The sequence below is a fragment of the Diadema antillarum genome, unplaced genomic scaffold (genome assembly GCF_040938485.1).
Source record: "Diadema antillarum isolate AM-2024a unplaced genomic scaffold, OU_Dant_1.0 scf00000109, whole genome shotgun sequence".
Taxonomy (NCBI): Eukaryota; Metazoa; Echinodermata; class Echinoidea; order Diadematoida; family Diadematidae; genus Diadema; species Diadema antillarum.
Window position 1 is genome coordinate 376,310 of NW_027270998.1, and position 19,832 is coordinate 396,141.

Consider the following 19,832-nt stretch of genomic DNA (forward strand, 5'->3'; position numbering starts at 1 on the left):
TCGATTGACCGTGTGTACTTGTAGCAATTAACTAATTATTCTTTTATATAAACCCATTGTTATCGAGCATGTTTTGAAAAGAAAATGTTGCACAGGTATATGAGAGTATTAATTTAAAGGAAGGGTTGGGAGGCCTCAGATTGTGTGGTAGTTTAGTGAAGATATTGCGTAATTTATGAGCCGTTTGTTTCCTACTGAAGAGAGCATTTCCAAATAGCAGACAGCTAACACATGTGGTGGGTGGTTATTGTTGCTATAATTAAAATCTCACAACTGAGGAATTACACCGTATAAAAATTGCAGTTACCCAAGGCTGATATTTTGGTCAAAACATTTTTTTTTTCTTCTTTTTTTGGTCACGGGTTGGGGGGGGGGGGGTGTTACCTAATTTCTGTTGAGCCGTTGAAACATGAGATTCCCATCAATATATGTGACATCCTGTAGGCCGAAGCATGAAGTTCAGTTATTACGTCAAGGACCATTTTCTCTGTTGAAAGGGCGGCTCGTCAGTCCGACATGAGAGCATAAGACTTATCATGTCGTGTTCCGTCACTCATCTCAGGCACACGAAAGTGGCTCGCTTCATTCGGAGGTGGGATGTTCAGTCTCATCAGTTTAATCTCCTCTCTGTGGCGTGTGTGTGTGCATTCTCTCTCCTCTCTCATTATTTTTTTTTTCTGCAAATATAGGGGTAAAAACTTATGGGATTGTCACAAGCATGAGAGAGTAAATGGCTGTGCAGTTCTGTTGTAGGAAGGAAGACGATGGGTGTACATGTATATACATTTGCAAAGATGAGGCAAGAGCTTTGAAGAGTTTGTAGACAGTATGGAGACACTGCTTTTATCACAAGTGGGGCAATACATGCTGAATTTCCAGTTGAACCACGCAAGACTGACGGATGTATCGCTTTGTAACCTACAGTTGTACTCTGTGCAACAGCGCAGAGGTATTTGCGCATCGTTATAGGTAAATGAGTGTTTTTGTACGATAGGCGTGTCATTTCTTTCTAAACCAAGACTCGACTTCTGCATGTCCCTTCATAACAATAATGTGATATCCTCAATAAGTTTCTGCCATAGCAAGTCGTTTGTTTGCCAATGTTTACTTATTGGAAAATCAAGTGAAACAAACTTTCAATCTTGTGTTCATTCTTGTTTTTCTTCATCTGAAAGGGACACTGCTGTAAATTATATTGTGCTTTATGTTTCATTTTACCTTGTAGATGTAATAATGTTCTGGTAGATTTAGATGAAGAATGTACAGGTATGCTCTCTCTGTATGACATACTGTCTAATCCTGAACAGTTCTGTTATTTTGTTCATCTATGCATGTGTCAGAATACAGGATCCTGTTCAGTGGCAGACTATTTCTACCCAAACCTTCTCTTTTTCGATTCTGATCTATGATTAAAATTGTAATTATGTCTACGTACACACAAACTCCAGGACTCGTTTTTTTATTGTGACACACTTTATCAGTGTATTTTTTTGACAAGTAACTCCCATTGCAGTGTGTGTGTATGTGTGTGTGTATGTGTGTGTGTGCACCAGAGCTTATGGAAGTGCAAATGCAAAGTTACTTTCACTTCAAATCTGACACTTAAAAATCAGTTGGCCTGAATATTTTGTACAGGGGAATCTCGCTATAACAAGATCGTCTGTTCTGTGTGATTTTTCATGTTATGTGCTGACTCTTGCATCTGAACACTTGGGGAAAAAAAACTACAAATGTACACTGTAAAATGTATAATTTATATCTTTAATTTCTCTTCATGTACATTTCAATGCAACACAAGATAGTACATTCGAACTTCCTTTCCAAATCTTGAAGCAAACAGACTAACAAATTCTGGAGTCTTTAAATCACATCATGAAAATGACAGACATCAAGTGAAAGATAGCAACATGCCACATCAAATTCACCGAGGGACTTGACAACAACTGTACACCGGTCAGACATAAAGGGTGCCATGAAAATGGCTACAATAGTGCTCCACAACCATGATGAATGGTGCAAGTTTACATACCAACTTTCCAGGTCCTCGATATTTTGTGGAAAAAAAAAAATTATTTTAGATACTTGTTATCTTTTCATATTCTTGAAATTGCTGCTTAGAAATTGCAGCTGCATGTATCTCAGGGCACTAAAAGCAGGATTTTTGTTCTGAATATTAAACTAACTTTACATTGTTTACAGCTGCATACATGTAAATGGCATATTTCACAGTGCTTTTACAAGTTGATTGATATGCGTGAACTTGACAACTTGTAACATGTCCCTGGCGACAAGTACTATGTATATTTGTCTTAAACATGGGAATTTACTAATTTTCTTTTGAAAAAAAAGAAAGAAGGAATTATCTGTACTCCTCATTCTGTCCCTGTGGTTCCTCATCACATCTTTAACCACTCATGGATTGGTCTTGCAAGTCCCAATTCCGAAAGTGTCATACTTTGTAATCGCGTAATGTAATATGGTGTACACATTATGTGTTGATGCTTCTCGAGATTTAACACGCATGATTTTATCCATGACGAGTTTCCACAGTGATTCTGCTTAACCCTTGGTCAAAGTCCTACATACATACATACATGTACATGTATATGCCCCAAACTCGTCGGCCTACTGCAACTTATCCCGACTGATGTGACGACAAATGCTGACATTCAACTCACAATCCCTCTGCCCCACTACTGACACAAGTGAACCTTTTCATTACGAGTCAATAGAAAGACACTACAGTATGAATCAGAGAATTGAAATAAAAGATGCAAAGGAACAATGGATGCTATGCCAGGGGGAGCCTTTGAAATGAACCATGGCATTGGATACCCAGATACAGTCATCTTTGCTTAAAGTTGACCTCACATAAGCCAAATAATCGCCTAAGTTGAAGGTCTTTTCAAGGTCCCTTCTCTTTATATTCTATTGACTTTAATCCCTGGAAAGTCAAATTTTCTCTGAATAGAAGCTATTTCTTCAGTCCAAATAGATTTGACTTAGGAAAAGCTGGCTGTACTAAAACATCATCTCCGGATAACATACAACTGCTCTCAGGCATCTCAATTTCATACAAAAGCCACAACGCATGCTATTCTTTCTTCAATTTCTTGTTCATCTGTTTTCCATCATAATGTATATCCCATTAATTTTGAGATTTTTTCTTTGCAAGAATTTTGCAATGCAACTGATATATTTGCATAATTAACAGCCCATTAAAAATATTGTTTCCTGCAACACAAATGCATCATTTATCATCTTCAAAGTGGGAAATCACAAATTTTCCTCATGAAAAGATATAAATTCTTGTTCCGACAATGCAGTTTTCAATCGCAAATTCAACGACTCACAAAATTGTCTTTACAAGTCCCAATTCCCACAATGTCATATCTGCGAAGTATACAATGTGCATCGTATAATGTTCATAGCGTCACCACATTCAAAAGTATGGTATCCTGCATTCCTTTCATGTCATTCTTCCATATTTATGACCAAACACTATGAAATAGAGCAGTTTGATATATTCATATTCCTCTATAAATTACTGACAAGACATTGAGAGATTTCTCAATGTCAACATTGTGCAGTCATAACCATCTGTGATTGTTGAGACATGAGATTTCCACAGGAATATGTAGGTCTTGTTATCTTATATCCTAAGTGCATGCTAAACAGAGATATGTTAGTTGAAGAAAAACAGGAAATGCAACTGGGTCAACAAATCGAGCTACAGGAAGATTGTGATCACATGATTGATTGTTCAACTGGACCACAGACTTCACTCTTGTGAGATTACATGTGACTCACTGTTACTGGCAAATTTGTATCTTCTTCATATCCATAGCCACAGTTCATCATGCACATTGAATGTCAACAAACAAGAGGTATTCAGCATTGTATGAAATAAACACTGCCAAGGTTTTTAAGTCATTGCATTCCTGAGTCAACAAGTAAGTTTAAGAATAAGAAGACTCTACTGAGGACAACTAGAAGCATTGGGATTGTCGAGCACAGTAAACTGGGATGCCCTTGCTTCTAAAGAACCACAATGTCAGCCATAGGAACACGGCCTCTCATTAATAGATTTTAATGATATTTGTTAATCCTACTGTAATCACTGACAAGAATTCACCTTAAACCTTCTCTCCACACAAGAAATATTTTCTCTTTATTTCTATTTGTAGCACAAGATAGCATTTTTTCACTAGATCTAAACCTAGGGGAATTCATGGCCAGAAAGCAGCTTTGGTTGACTTTAAATGACCTTTCAACCCCTTCACTTCCGACAATCAACTGATTACTGCTATATTTCTCGACCTTCCCACATAATACAACCAGCAGACACCAAGTTGAGGTTATGGCTCAAGAATGACACTTCAGACCACACTGCTATCATGTTCCTGCCAAAAAATTGCTATTTCTACTCTTTCTACTATATTATATCCCATCTGGACATTCCTAGACGAAATTACAACTGAACTAGAGAAGCATTCTGAGAGCGCAGACCTCTGCCAAGCAGCTCATTTCCACCACTGATCTTGTTCTTCCATAGAGATCACTGATTTCCACCCATACGTATGTGTACTGAAAGTTGCCTGATTTCCAAAAATAGAAGCCTTTTGTTACCTCAGCAACTTCAAGCTGCATGGCGTGCCTAGCCCTAGCAGAAACCAATACACGCACTTTAGTGCGCGCATGCCAAAATATAAAAAATTCTTCATAAAACCCACAAAAATTGCCTGACCACTACCAAAACTTAATCATCTGTTCCTCGTGTCATTCTCAACTTTCCTTATAAGTTTTATCCAAATCTGTTCACAACTTTTTTAGTTATTATGCATACGGACAAACAAACAAACACCAAAGAAAACACAACCTCCTCTGGATCCCTTGGCGCACATAGCATTTCCATTTCAAGCCAAATCTCAGTGACCTCTGACCACTGACCTACAGTGATTTTGCCCCAAGTCTAATCAGCACCTCTACACTTCATGTAGCACATCTGGACCTTGTACCACAAAAACCCATGGAGTTTGCTAAAATCATGATAAAAGAATGTGGGATGGACAGACAGAAATACAGATACTCCCATAATGCAATTTAATGCATCCAGCACCCTTCGAGGTAGAGGCATAAAAACAACATTCTTTACACACATAACTGAGGAAGAATACACACTCAAATTTCTGTGCCTACTTGTCAAAGATCACGATGGTCATGATATCTCCAGCGGAGAACACTGTTTGGTTTTTTTTAATGCAGGAATGATATTATCACAAGGAGAGATCGGGTGCATTACAAGTTAGTTTAATACAGTTTTTTGTACAAAGAAAGACCTGACAACTTTTTGTCACAACACATCATTCACCTCCATGTCTCTCAGACTAACTTCAGATGGACTGAGGAACCAAATATGACAAGACTAGCATTGACGAGAAGACGGGGAACCAAACAATATGAGCCATCTTATAGGCATTCCTGACTGGTGTTACAAAGCCATGTCACTGTATCTATTGTTTCATCCGAGCCCACTTTTCCCTACGGTGAGAATCATGCCATTCACTGCCCATGAAAACTCATCCGCTGACACCTACTCTCTGAAGCACCAAAACATTAAGGCTGGGAGGCCCAAGGTATACAGAAATATTGGGCATCACTGGATGGTGTACAGGAATATTTGGCACCACTCTATCACATCATAATGGACATACAAGTGCAATGGATTTCTCAGTCAATTGCAAATTCTTTTCATGTGAAACGTAATAAGCAGAGGTGTCAACGAGAGTGCCTAACATCCACAGTCCATTATTCGCTGCTGTAAATGTGATGTATCACACTTGAGATGCACACAAGAAAGCAAGAAAAAATGGAATTAGATTTCATTTTGACATTCAACTTGTCACATCGCATGCAGCTCTTGCAAGCAGAAGCTGTCAAATCAAACAAAGGTACAACTGTAGCAATAATGGAACCCTGAAGAAAACCATCTTTCCCCAAACAGAACCTACACATCCTTTCAGGCAGATAAAATGCCATGTTTCCAGAAAACAAACAAACAAAATAAAAACAGTATCTCTCTGACAAAATCATAAAGACCAGTTTGAGTTGAAAATTTGGCAATGCAAAAAAAGCAGACATCTGGCATGGAAGTCATGGTAAAACATCTGACTGCAACTAGAATACACAATGGATGCAAATTCTGTTGTACAAGCTTTTGCCACTTTCAAATGATTTCATGTTTGAACAATACCTGCCGCAACACTTTGGGGCAAAGGCATAAATAGCATTGCATTTAATAGTGTGTGGTAATTGCAACGTACTGCAATATTTTGTGTAAAATACAGGAAGTCACAAAAAGACAAAAGGTACTATCAAGATGCACTGGAAAACTGCTGCTAACATGCTGACTGTACAACAGTCATATACAGTGTATTCCCTTGAGCTATAGACAGTTAAGGCACTGGAGTTAGAAGAAAACATACTAGATTATCTTTTTTTTTCCCTGCACACAGATCATCACTGTGACAAGAATGTGAAAACTGCATCAAAAATTTCAAACAGCTCCATCATACATCTATGTCTGTGTCAGCAGTATAGCAGGATGTATGTACAGACATACACGGGAGCCCCACCAATGTCACTTCTGGGTCATATTTTTCTCAGCTTCATCACTGTGTCCATACTAAAACCGGAGGTAGTACACAAAACCCCAACCCATCCACCCCCTAAAAACACACCGCTGCCAATGTCCTACGAATCATGTCTCCCTAGGCTCTGTTGAAGCCAGGTTCTGTGTATCAATGCATATTTTATATGTAAAGCAATATCACCCTTTAAAAACAGGAAATGTAGAATGAAGTCTTTTGTGAAACATCTCAAAGGCCGACTACAAATAACATATAATTTTACATAATTCTTCTTCTTTTTTTTCATTTATGCTGCCTGTTCCTCTGAGAGTGATACCTGCTTAAACTCATTGAGGACGAATCCCGAATAAACTCGAGCGAGCATCTACAGGAAATGCGAGCTGCAGCAAGATCAAATCGTCCTAAACGGGTTAATGCTCTTTGTTGTATAATATGGTATGCTCCGTGTAGCCTTTGTACAATTCTGCTGCATATTAGAAGACGAGATGGACGACAGCGCTTCAGCAAATCTAGCTGCGAGATGTGGGTGGCTCTCCAAGATACATTTCAACAAACAGCAGAGCGGCGGACACAAACTCTGCTGGCACACACTCATCCTTGAAGTTACAAAGTATGAGAAGGAAATCATTCCCGGATTAACTAGACAGTGGCTGGCACATACATGTATGTACTACTGAGCAGCAGAAAAGCCATCAGTTCTAACACCATGAAAACTTCAAGAGATGTCATTTTTGGTCCTGGCACTCAGGGTGGCTATTTCGTCTCGTTATCGCCAAAAAATTTCATCAAAGCTTTCTACAGTGTGGTCCTCGCAAAGACTCTTAATTCCTCTCGAAATTTGCATCACCAGTCCCCAAGTGAGTAGCGAAACTCGTCATCATCGTCGTCATCGTCATCGAGAAAGGCATCCACATCTGAGCCTGTGGGAGAAAGGAGAAAGGCAAATATCTTATTGAACTTTCGGATGATGTAGTCAAAGACATCATCAGTCACTACTACTTTGTTTTTTCTTCCTTGAAAAAGGGTAATTTTCATGTGCCACCAAATTGACTGCACAAAAGCTTAAATTAGCCATGCTGACATCACAATAAAAAATTACTGTTTTTTTTTTAATAATTTGTGTAATTTATATAATCAACATGAAAAAAAGGCAAAATGGAGAGGCTAAATATACAGTAAAACATAAAATTTGACACTGTGAGAATAAGTTGTTATTCCCATCAAAAATTTCAATTTAACAACTCACTTTTACCCAGTCCATACTGTGTGATATTCATTGTACATAGACAGAAAATTTTGATAAGCTTCGATTACAGGTATTCCTCTTTAAAAACCTTCATTTCTGTACAAAATTAATTCAATCACTTGCAAATTACTGCAGCATAAATTTGTCATCAGTTCACATTCTTACGCTAAGAAGAAAATTTCAAACTGCTGTATGTATTTCAAATGCATGCAGAAGAATAAAGTCACTGGCCTTTCCAATAACTTTCAATATTACTGCAAAAGCGGAAATTTTTGCACATCCAAAAAATATGAATTTTGCTTGGTTTTAATTCAGGAAAACACACAATAGTGTTACATATAATAAGCGAAAAATGTTTGTGCTTTTATTCTTGCGCTAGTTTCTTATTGCACAAAATGTGTGAAAATTTCCACTTTTACAGTACAGTCAAACCTATCTATAGCGGCCACCCAAGGGAGACGAAAAGAGTGGCCGTTTTGGACAGGTGGCCGCTATAGACAGGTTATTCAACCTTTGTGTGCATTGCCTACATGTACATGTATCATCATTGTATACATCTATTAGTACTTTAATGCACACGCGTGTGTTTCATGCATTCAACAATGCTGGTGTACAGTCGTGGAGAAAGCTTAACACTAGTGCGGTATTATGACTGTTTGAGTGATAAATGCAGCTGTGGCGATCACTGAACATTGCCAATGAATGACTGGCCCTGGCTACAAAGCAGAAAACAACTCTGTATTATTGGCTCAGCTACAGATCCATCCGGTCTGTGGCTGCTATAGACAGGTTAAAATCTACCGCGGAAAACAAAATTTGTGTCGCTGATTTTTAGTGTCCCCTATAGACAGGTGGCCACTAAGGCAAGTTTGACTGTATTACTTTCTTCCCTGCGGAGAGAGATGAATGGCAACACGTCTACAGAGTTTTTAAAAAACAAAAAATTGCAATAACTATAGCACACCTGAATCTGAATTAAAGATAAGGCTCTCTGGAGTGTTGATGGAACTGTCAGACCCAATCTCGGCATCGCTGTCGCTGCCGCCTGACAAGAGGTTTCCATCTCCATCGTTGTTGTCGTCGTTGTCACCGTCATCATTGTTGTCATTGCTGCCGTCGTCCATGCCAAGGTTGCCATCCCCATCCAGGAGATCGTCGAAATCGTCCAGACTGTCGTCATCATCAGATCCATCATCATCGTCATCGTCTCCGTCAGACTGCAACCAAAGTAACACCAGATACTGAATGCTGAATCATATGTTAAAGGCATAATTTACCATTTGTAGAAGAAACAAAAACCCAGCGTTATTGCTTTAAAATAGTTCTAAAATGTGAGTTAGGGATAGAAACAACCACTGTAAAGATTTGAATCCATATCATCAATATCAAATATTGTTAAATACACAAAATGTGAACAATAGTTACAGTAAAAATGTTTCCAGACGAAACCGTCTACAGTTACAGTTTAATGAGAAAAATACTGATATCTCCTTATATTTTAGGATTTATTGCAAACATTTATGGAAGGATGTTTTATGATACAACAGCCCTACACATGAGCATTAAATGTGATATCTCAAATATCTTTTAAATCACTGCTCCCAAAGGTAAACAGGACCTTTAATGTCGGTCATGATCACAACTACAGTTGCCTGAACAAGACAGCAACATGGGTATTTTGTAAGTGGGGGATTCTACCATCTTGACATATGCATGAATATGAAAATAAACAATTGTACTTTCGATGAATATCTTGTAAAGAAATATCTCAGTAAAAATATTTCAAGAGAGAAAGAGAACATTCACATGATACAAACACACAAACACCCCCACAACACAAACAGACAGATATACACCTGCAAATCAATATGTCTCCCAAAATGATCACACAGAAATATACCCTGTATAAGCTGTTATTTTCGTGAGGGTTTAATGTTCAAATCACAGTTGGATCGCAAATCTAACAACATGCGAAAATGTCTCCATGCGCCCTGCTAATAGTGCATTAACGTAAGCGTTGGCGTCAATTCGCGAAAACAACATCTCGCGAAAATGTAAATGGTCTCGTCATTCGTGAAAATAACAGCGTATACAGTACTCAGATGTTAAATTCTTCTTGACAACTGTAGTAACATGGCAAGTGACTTCAGGATGATACTTTGAAACATGAGACTTACTTTCTCTGCAGTAAGATTCAACTGACAAGAGCTTGACTTCATCTCTGCCTGCCTACACCAACATTGAACATTGGTTTGGTTTGGTTTGGTTTGATAAAGTTATCAAGATAGGATATCAATACTGTATGAACGCTCCCATACATTTATCACTGAGAACCAATAAGTTAAGGCATCTACAGAGCGTTGTATGATATAAACTCCTCTAGGACTGAAATGAGGACACAATTTGAAAGAAAAAAGAATTGTATCAGAAAATTGATGATTTTTATCACTACGCGTGCTATACCCCCTCTGAAGAGAGAAAAGCTTACGATATGAAAACATTCTTATCTTCCTGCACTTTAGATGAAAAGTCAATCAAACATGACAGAAATGATGGAAATATGAGGGCTGGAAAACTTGTCATAGTCACAACTAGTCCACATCCACTCATGTATGACCCCTGACATGTTTCCTGTGACCTTTGAACTTTAATAGTACTGTCATTATGGCAGACAAAATGACTCCCCCATATGCGCATTATCAGCACTTATAAAGGGTCGCACCTGCTCTTCTTCCTCCTCATCTTCTCCATCTGCCTTGCGAGGGCGCCCTACCTCGTACATCCGACATATACTCTCCACATCCACGCTGTCTCCGGCACCTTGTTGCTGTAAAGAAAGGAAGTGGCAACAGGAAATAAATCATTACATATTTTCAAAGTAACCTTTCTTCCTTGATAATATCTTTTATGCAAAACTTCAAATCCTGAAGACTCGAAAGTTAGTTATCACACGAATATCTAACCCACTGAGGATGGGCTGATTTTGCTATACCACACATTTCCCATTGACACCTGCCCAAGTATTCTCGGGATTCATCTTCAACTACAGTTGAACCTCTTGTATCCGGACAAGTCGGGACCGGGGCTCATCCGGATAAGGGATTTGGCCAGATACGGGAGACTCAATGCTTTATACATATGTACATAATATACATACACATGTACAGTAGCCCATTGTAGTACCACATGTAGTAATGTGTATACTGCAACCTTTTCATTGTTACACTCAGTAACAGACCCCAAAATAGAGGTTCGTGTTTGCAAGAATGAAATCATTTTCTTTCATAAATTCTTGGGATTATTTACCTCAATAACTATTAAGAAATGTATCAAGTATATGTAATTCATGTGTGTTTGTGCAGGAGTTCTCAAGGAGTTGGGAATCCCCCTTTCCTCCAGTAATTATTTTTAAAAAAATCACGGCGAGATTGTGTCCGTATAATAGAGAGATCCGGATAAAGGGAGGCCGGATAAGAGAGGTTCAACTGTAGTTAACCGAGGTGTCCCCAAATGTAGGCTTTGACTCTGTACATGAATGTCTAGCAAAGATCAAGCAGGGTCTAGTCATTTGACAGATCAGAACTGGCTTCAAAGAATTCTGAGAAGTGTCAATAAACATCAGTAGCATGTCAATATATGAAAGGAATTGAGCAAATGACATACACATGAAAAAAAAAAGGTTATCAAATGTTTCCCGTCTGTGCCCCATTCTACGGTGTTCTCAGTTAATCAGACTGCAATTCCAAAGATATTGATCATGAGAGAGTCCAATAACCTGGGATCCAACTATAAACTTATATCTGAGTCATGGTTGAAAATGCATGGTCATGGTCAAATTACAAAGTGTGCATCAGGGTTTTTTTTTTTTTTCAAATTATTATTTGCACATACAGTCAAACCTGTCTATCAAAAAAAGTAGCAACAACTGACAAGTGGCCAGTATAGACAGGGTTTTAACAAGGCTTTTCTCTTGGAGGGATCTTTTTTTTTAGTGGTTGTTAATATAGCAGGTGGCTGCGAAGGCGGGTGTTTACGGTATATATTTTGTATTATATTTTATGACTTGTACTTCTTTAATTTTTTTTTTTGATAATATGAATTGACAACTGTATTTCTGTTTGATGGTAAGAAAGTATAAATGAATGGATTTGAATTAAACTGAAAAATGCAGCATGACTTTTACACTATATATACCATTATATCACAGACACTGAAAACAGAGTGCAGAATACATCATTTTGCTTAAGATTCATGACTAGACATGCTAGCTCACCTCAACAAGGGCCAGGTATGTGTCCAGAGGATCTGTAGCCAGGTCAAATATATTTCTCTTCACATCAATGGTCGCTGTAAAATTAGTAGCAAATAAAAAACAAAATATCAATTTTACAGCTAAAATCGACTTAAAAATGCAACCACATAATTAGAATGAATAATCAACATGGCATACACCACATGATAGGGGCTCTAAATTAAACAATTTCTTTCTCACACATTTTTCTTAGAGCACATTGATGAGTTTTGACATTTATGGTTGCAAATACTCAATATTTTCCTCCCTCTCTATCTATCTACAGCTTGAAACTCAGGTGGTCTAAGTTTATATATATTACTGAAAGCTGAAGAAAAGGCTTGGCAAGCCAAGCTAAGTGCCCAAGCACAAAAAGTATCAAATCTTGAATCTCAAAGACTGGCAGTAATGAGTCAAATAAATTTCTTCTTTAATCATGCCTGGAGTTTGCCATCTGATAAAGGGGTCTTTAAAAGTCAACTTCATGTTTGCCATCTGATGAAGGGGTCTTTAAAAGTCAACTTCAACTCACCTATAGGTTTGTAGTCGGTGGCATCAAAGGTCCTGATGGAGGACCCAAACGGACTCTTCATCCTCTCCTCTACCAACTCATCATCACTGTCAGACTGGAAGATGGCTGGATAATGGGGAAAAAAAACACATGGCAACTAAAATTTGATGCACAAGCACACTTTTTATTAAACTTCCAACAGGTTATGGCCACACCTTAGAGTTCTCACAAACACTTGGTAGTGTGCCATTACGTTAATAATGAGGTCAAATATATTTCATGTTTTGATGGTTACATATAATACTATAGTAGCAGTTTTTAAAACTGAAAAATCACAAAAAAAGCTCTCATTCATTCAAGACAAGAATTATTACCAAGACAGTAGTCATGAATGCTGCAAGAATCTACACAGGAAAGGTGGTATCATCATTTAAAAAAAAAATGAGTGTTGTTTTTAATTTCGCAAAGCAGTATGAGATCACAGCATGGGTACTCTATTTTCAAGTTTGAGAATCTTATACCATGAATTGGCTAACAAAATCATTCAGGCTCAAATAATATTGATTTTGGAACCTCTTTCTTATTTCTTTTTCTTTTCCAAGCAACTGTGGGAGAACAGCACAATGGAAAGTTGTCTCAATCACAGACAAAAGTAAAAGACAGTATAAAATGGGTGTTAGACCCTGGCTCTTTTATCAAAACCCTCTGAACCCAAACAAAAGTACCATCACCCCAATACAATGCATTACACCAGTGGTTTCTGCTTTCCCTTGAATTCAAACCAAACTATGAATTGAAAGCCAGGAGCAAACGAACTTTGTAGATGAGTTATGCATGCAATTGTATGGATGATACAGAGAAGCACCACTAGACCTCACCTCCATAGATGACTGTGCCTGCACTGTTGAAGACAATCCTACACTGGTCCAAGGCAGGGACGGTGTGGAGGAGATGGAATGTGCGGATGTCCCACTGAGAGAACCAGGATTAAGGAAAAACGCATCTTAAACCTCTACCACGACATAAAGACACCTTGTAGGCACCTTCCTTTACTTTTCACATCCATTTCCATGCAAACACTCATCAAAGTTTGTTCAGTTGCATATAACCTCTGCAATCATTCACAGTTTCTGCTCATGAAGCACAACTCATAAAGACCAACATGGCATAAATATCTAGTCCACAAGGCTAAATCTATAGTCCAAGTCTAAAAACATATAATTGACTACAGCTCTAATGCCACCATTCAACATTAACCATGAATCTGCAATAATTTATGAAATGACATGAAATACAGATCGAATGGGGATGGTTCCATTTGGCCTTTCTTCTACATTATTGTGACTAGCAATGCAGTGTTATTAATGGTGTGGCAAACCTTACCCACTGTTGCATGTAGTTAGCAGTGGACTTATTAATATTATTAAAACTTAAATCAAAGTTGTAAAATGAGTATGAATTAACGCAACCATGACAAACAGCAGGTTTCCATGATCAAATGCCAGAATTTTGGTACTATAGGCAGCTATAACTCAAACAGTGCACTTGAATGTGGCAGCTGAATGGTCAAGCATGGATTCTACAGGTCTGTCTCTTGGTACACCAGTTACTGTACAATCTCATGGCTCTGGTCTGGGAAAGGATACAATCTCGGAGTTGATGATGACCTCCAGGCCCGACGGGTGGAAAAGGCCGCTGATCTTGTTCTGGAACTGGTCAAACTTGTAGACGGGCTTGGCGGAGCGCACATCCCACAGCACGCCGTCGTTGAGCACCAGGTCGTCCGTGGGGTCAAAGGTGGCACAGTTGTTGGTGTAGTTGTTGCTCAGTTGACCGTCGTGGAGGGTCAGCACCAGCTGGCCAGTGGAGGTATCATAAATCTGGTGGACAGAACAGCCATTTGGTATGTTACTCTGACTTCTTGTGGCTTCAGTATCTACTTTGTCATGGCACAGTCTACCTTACCGTCTATCTACAAGTTTGTGGGGTATGATGAAGTAAACTCTAGGGCCCGAATTCACGAAGGTGGTACAAATGAAACCATGGTTTAAACCATGGACAAAAACCATGGATCGCCAAGTGTCGCACAGAATATTGTGTTACGAAATTGGTCATTTCGTTACACAATAATCATTTCATCGACGAAAAGACTGATTTCGTAACGAAATATTCCATGCGACACTAGGCGCTCCATGGTTTTTGTCCATGGTTTAAACCATGGTTTCATTTGTACCACCTTCGTGAATTCGGGCCTAGGGGTCAGTATCTCATCCCTCTAACCGACAACAAAACAAAAAATTTTGCTCACCACTTCCCTATGCTTTCACTCCGCCAACTGCTAATGGTGAAATTGGATTTTTCTTTTTTGAGGCATGGCTTGTGGCTTTCACTCAAGGTGCATAGTTTGTAGCCCCAGCACAAAACATGCTCTTCTACTTCACCACTTTGCCTCTTGACAGCTGAGCAAGGCAGCATGCAAAACGATCATTTGGCTTCGACACATCCTTTCAGATCAAATTCAGGGGCTGCAATGTCTTTCAAATACGCCAAATACTGACAAGCTAGGGTGGAAATACACAACTGATGCCCAGGCTTTTATTTGTTATCATTTTCTCCCATGTCTGTCAAATTAATCTGAATTAATGTGACCAAATAAAATGACTATCAAATGCAACAAAAAACGAGATTTGTTAAAACAAACCTTTTGATCATGACTGGGACACCTTCCGTATGTGGAAGTCACTATATTTTTGTGAAAGCAGACAGACACGAAAAGTGAAAAGTGAGTGTGAGCAAAGATCGAGGGGGAGACTGCTTTACGATTGACCACAGAGTAGGTCTTACGTGAGCTGTATCATCCTTCGTTCCGATGATGCGTTCCTGAGATGCTTTGCTGAACTCCACATGAACATCTTCATCAAAGGAGAATCTGGGAAACACATAAGATCATAATATGAAGTCCTCCTTGGAAAAAAAAAAATGATTGCTTTCAAGCTACATGTATAACACTCACCCAAAATAAAACAAGTTAGATCTCAAACACAGAAATATGCGACTACATTTAAAAAAAAGAAAAAAGAAGGACTTATATCAAGTGTGCCAGCATTGGAGAAGAGCTTATGATATATTATCACTGTTTTTATTTTCAAATTGTTGTTGTTGTTGTTGGTGGTGGTTTTTTTTTTGGGGGGGGGGTTCTCAAGTCAAAATGCCGATATATGTGACACAAAGTCTTTCACTGCAAGCATCTACACTGATGGAAATGTCTGTTTTACCTGCAGAAAGATGTCAGTGAAATGAAATGCATAACAGATTTGACTTTATAACTTGAGGACAACGATGCATGACATCGACATGAAAATCACTGAACTGAAAAAAAACAAACAACCAACTCACATCTAAAACTGAGAAGTGAGTGAAATTAGCATATTCCATTGTGCAGCAGGAAGGTGATATCTCAGACTTCCTTCTTTTTTTTTCTACCTTCAGTATAAAGGAACAACAATTTGATACTTGTGCAGTCACTGTTACATATGACATTTTCAACTGTGTCAGAGAGAGTGACTAATTGTACAGTAGTGCTGCCAGCAATCACTCTGAATTACAGAAGTGGACTGTAAATAAAAGTAAATTCACTCTTTACTGTAGCAACTCCTTCCTTTAAAACTGATGGTTGTCAAATAGCATGGCCATCATTAACTCTTTCTGATAGGCCATGACACCATTACACTTATCCTTTGTTGTCATTATTTTTGGCGCATGGGCCATATAGTAAGCAAAATAATCAACGTTGGTGAAGGTGATGGGACAAACTATCACTTTCGAGGCGATCTGGATGTAGCTATCTTTCCGAAGCGCAGCTGAGGAAAGATAGCGTACACATTCAGATCGCTGAGGAAGTGATAGTTTGTCTCATTGCCTGAAACTAAAAGTTGATTATTTGCTTTATATTCCACATCTAGGGTCCTAGAAATTCCCATTTTATTCCACATCTGAAACCGTTTTAGCTGTCCTTAGGTATCCTTAGGGTTTAGGCTACATAGTTTACTTTAGACGTGTGCGCGTACTTATGACAAAACAATGAATTTGCTGCGCGCACCGCGCGGCACCGAAGTGAAAGTGCATTGCACTGTGGACTATCAAGTGACCTAGTTAAATGATATTCCACAGTGCAATTGCAACGCACTTTTATTTCGCGCGTACTCATCTCGCGTTAGGACTGTATGGGACTGAAGAGATCAGCGAAACAAAAGGGACTATCAACATAGAGTGTAATGAACTTTTCTTCTCAGGTGATGTAATGGGCAAAACTACGCTTTATCACGTGATCAGCTCTTGACCAATCCTATAGCAAGATTCTTAGTATGTGGAATATAATCTACTCTACCCCAATCACCAATGGTACATCATTGAAATATCATTCACTCTCTTGACGCAAGGGTGCACACAAACTCACTTCTTGTCAAAGGTGGGCTCCCTGCCCCACAGAGCTGACATGGGGTGACTCCACGTACTCGAGGTCAGCACAAGGTTACCATCCTGCCATGGAAGTATGCATAAAAACACAATCAACCTTAGTTTTCTTCCCTCGTTATTTTTGGCTTCAGAACTGACAGCCAACAGGGATTTTTGTTTTCTTTTCAATGAATGATAATGTGCGAAGTGATCACAGTCTCTGACATTACAAAAGTCAAAGATGACATTATTTTCCTACTTTAACTTGTATTAAAAAACTGATACCACTTATCACATATACTATGTCAAGTTTTTCTATTTTCTTTTCTTTTTTTCTGGGGGGGGGGGGGGGGGAGAAGGCCACAAGGATCAAAGCAATAAAGAAAATAAATGCTCTATTACATTTTCAAAGTAATTGTGGAACGAAGATTATGTGTAACAACCATTCACTGAAAACATTGTTAAATCTTTTGTTCAGTCTAGACAAAAAAAAAAAAAACACTTGCCTTTCCACTGAGATTTTCTGAAAAGAAGATAACACTATGGCATCCCTTTAACACACACTTGGAGGTAATAGACCAAGTCTCCTTTTAATAAGGTTAAGCATTTAGCTACCTAACGAGTGTTTATATATTCTTAGACCTCCACACAAGAACTGTAGAGGATAGACTAGCTTACCCGTGATGGTTCCACGAGCCGGATTGGTGAATCGTGGCAAGTATACGAGAATTCTTCCTATTCAAACAACAAACACAAGACGTAACCATTGAAAATGATTACAATTTCTAACATGGCATGAATGAATGTGTTGCAACAAGAATGTTTCCCTTTTCCGTGATCAATGCGTGTGACGGAATACTTGGAAACATAAGAGCCAGGTCATGATCACTCTTATCCATGGTCAGAAACCGTTGTATATTAATGTTAAATGTTTTTCACAACCAGTTAATCTCCTCAGATGTTGGCAAAACCACATTCTATAAATGGTATGAATAACCAGATTATAACCTGCAATTTAAAAACAGTAATACACATTGTACATTCAAATAAAAGATAATTGACATTAATTGCACCTGCTAAATCTGTAAAAGAATTTCCACATTGCATCTCCAAGCACAGTTCCTCATGATTTGAATCACAAATTGTAATGCACACATTGTTCAAGCAAAGTTCTGTCAGTTACTGTCAGTAACTCTTCCACCTAAACAAAAACGAAAAACAAAAATGCTGACGTAATTAAGTTTTCAATTACTATTCCACAATTCCACAATCTCCTTACTATTATAAGTAAGGAGATATATATATTACTATATATAAGTAAGAAGACATATACGAGGCACTCCTAGTTCTTTTTAAAGATCTGTTCCAGGACTTCAAAATGTCAAGAAATACTATCTCCCGCTTCCTACGGCATCAATGGCGGCATCAATGGCACACGTTATAAGGCATGATGAAACTTACTGTCCCTGAGTAGAGATTGTATGTCTTCAGTTCGCCTGCATAATTGCCCATCCAGAGAAACCTATCCTTTGGCTGTGGAAATGGAACAGGCAAACATCATGTTAGCTCCTCGTGGACAATGCTTAAGTGTGACTACAGAATGTCTTCATTCTGCAACATTTTTTACATGTATTTATCAAAAGCTGCATCATACATATAATTATAATTTTTTCTGCATTCTTATTGATGAAGGAAGGGGTCATTGCATCATCTGTCTAAAAACAGGGCAGTGAATTTAAGGTAGCAATTGCCATTCGTGCCTTGATTGGTCAACAATTACCAGACAGAAAAATCACATATCACATTTCAAGGATGGAAATACTCTCTCTGACCGTGCTATTAATGAATCAATGTCACTCTGTTGTCTATGTCAGTATCAAAATAACAGTGAGCAGTGTACTGAAAGTCTTAACACATCATGATTGTCTATCGGTAGAGCTCATCATTGTGATCCCTTCAGCTTAACTATGGCAAGGGGGAGGGGAGAACCATCTTGTTATCACACCTGATTTGGATTCTCTTTTATCGAATTTAAAAGCCACGATTTAAAAGAATCAAACATATGGTTATGAAATACGTAGCTTGGCAAAACACAGCCAAATGCATGGAAACACATAGAGTTGAATTAGCACTGCACTATCAAATCAACGATGTGTGTATCAATCCTGCCACTTTCTGCCTAGAGGACTTTCTCCCCTTCAAACAAGAGCCAAACATTCAACCTCTCAGATCAGAATGGCTTCATACTTGGGCATCATCACATCATGTCATTACAGACCTGTGATAAGTTCAAGTTACCATTAAAACATCAGAATTTACTGTAAAACATGATATTTTCATGGCATGACATTTTCGCGTATTGGAGCCGACAGCCTTTTTCGCAGCATGAATTTTTTGTGAGTTGCTTCTTACATTCAATGTGTATAGCGTAGACAAGAACTTTCGCATGCATTTTAATTTTGCGAATCTTGGCTCGCACGAGATTTGCAAAATTAAAATGCACGCGAACATTCCTCGTTTTACAGTAAGTATAAAAATAATCACAGATTTCGGTGAAAATTCTAGCAACTACAGTCAACTTTGTATTAAAGTCATCTAGGATGAGTTTTTTCAAGCTTTACAACAATCTGATGCAAAGGCTGAAAAGCCAAACTCTTAAACAGGATTGCAGTATAATAA

General features: G+C 38.4%; 1 protein-coding gene across 1 annotated transcript in view; it reads right to left on the minus strand.

Moving 5' to 3' along the window:
• Positions 1 to 7,407: 7,407 nt before the first annotated feature.
• The window catches only part of LOC139719324 (DDB1- and CUL4-associated factor 1-like), a 34,111-nt gene continuing 21,686 nt past the window's right edge, over positions 7,408 to 19,832 (minus strand). Inside the window, exons 23-33 of the mRNA XM_071630739.1 lie at positions 18,615 to 18,686; positions 17,832 to 17,888; positions 17,155 to 17,237; positions 15,543 to 15,627; positions 14,345 to 14,578; positions 13,577 to 13,670; positions 12,720 to 12,824; positions 12,170 to 12,243; positions 10,619 to 10,723; positions 8,861 to 9,113; positions 7,408 to 7,564 (exon numbers count right to left, since the gene is read on the minus strand). Of these exons, the coding sequence (XP_071486840.1) occupies positions 7,494 to 7,564; positions 8,861 to 9,113; positions 10,619 to 10,723; positions 12,170 to 12,243; positions 12,720 to 12,824; positions 13,577 to 13,670; positions 14,345 to 14,578; positions 15,543 to 15,627; positions 17,155 to 17,237; positions 17,832 to 17,888; positions 18,615 to 18,686 (1,233 nt within the window). The 3' untranslated portion in view covers positions 7,408 to 7,493. The remainder of the gene's footprint in view (positions 7,565 to 8,860; positions 9,114 to 10,618; positions 10,724 to 12,169; positions 12,244 to 12,719; positions 12,825 to 13,576; positions 13,671 to 14,344; positions 14,579 to 15,542; positions 15,628 to 17,154; positions 17,238 to 17,831; positions 17,889 to 18,614; positions 18,687 to 19,832) is intronic.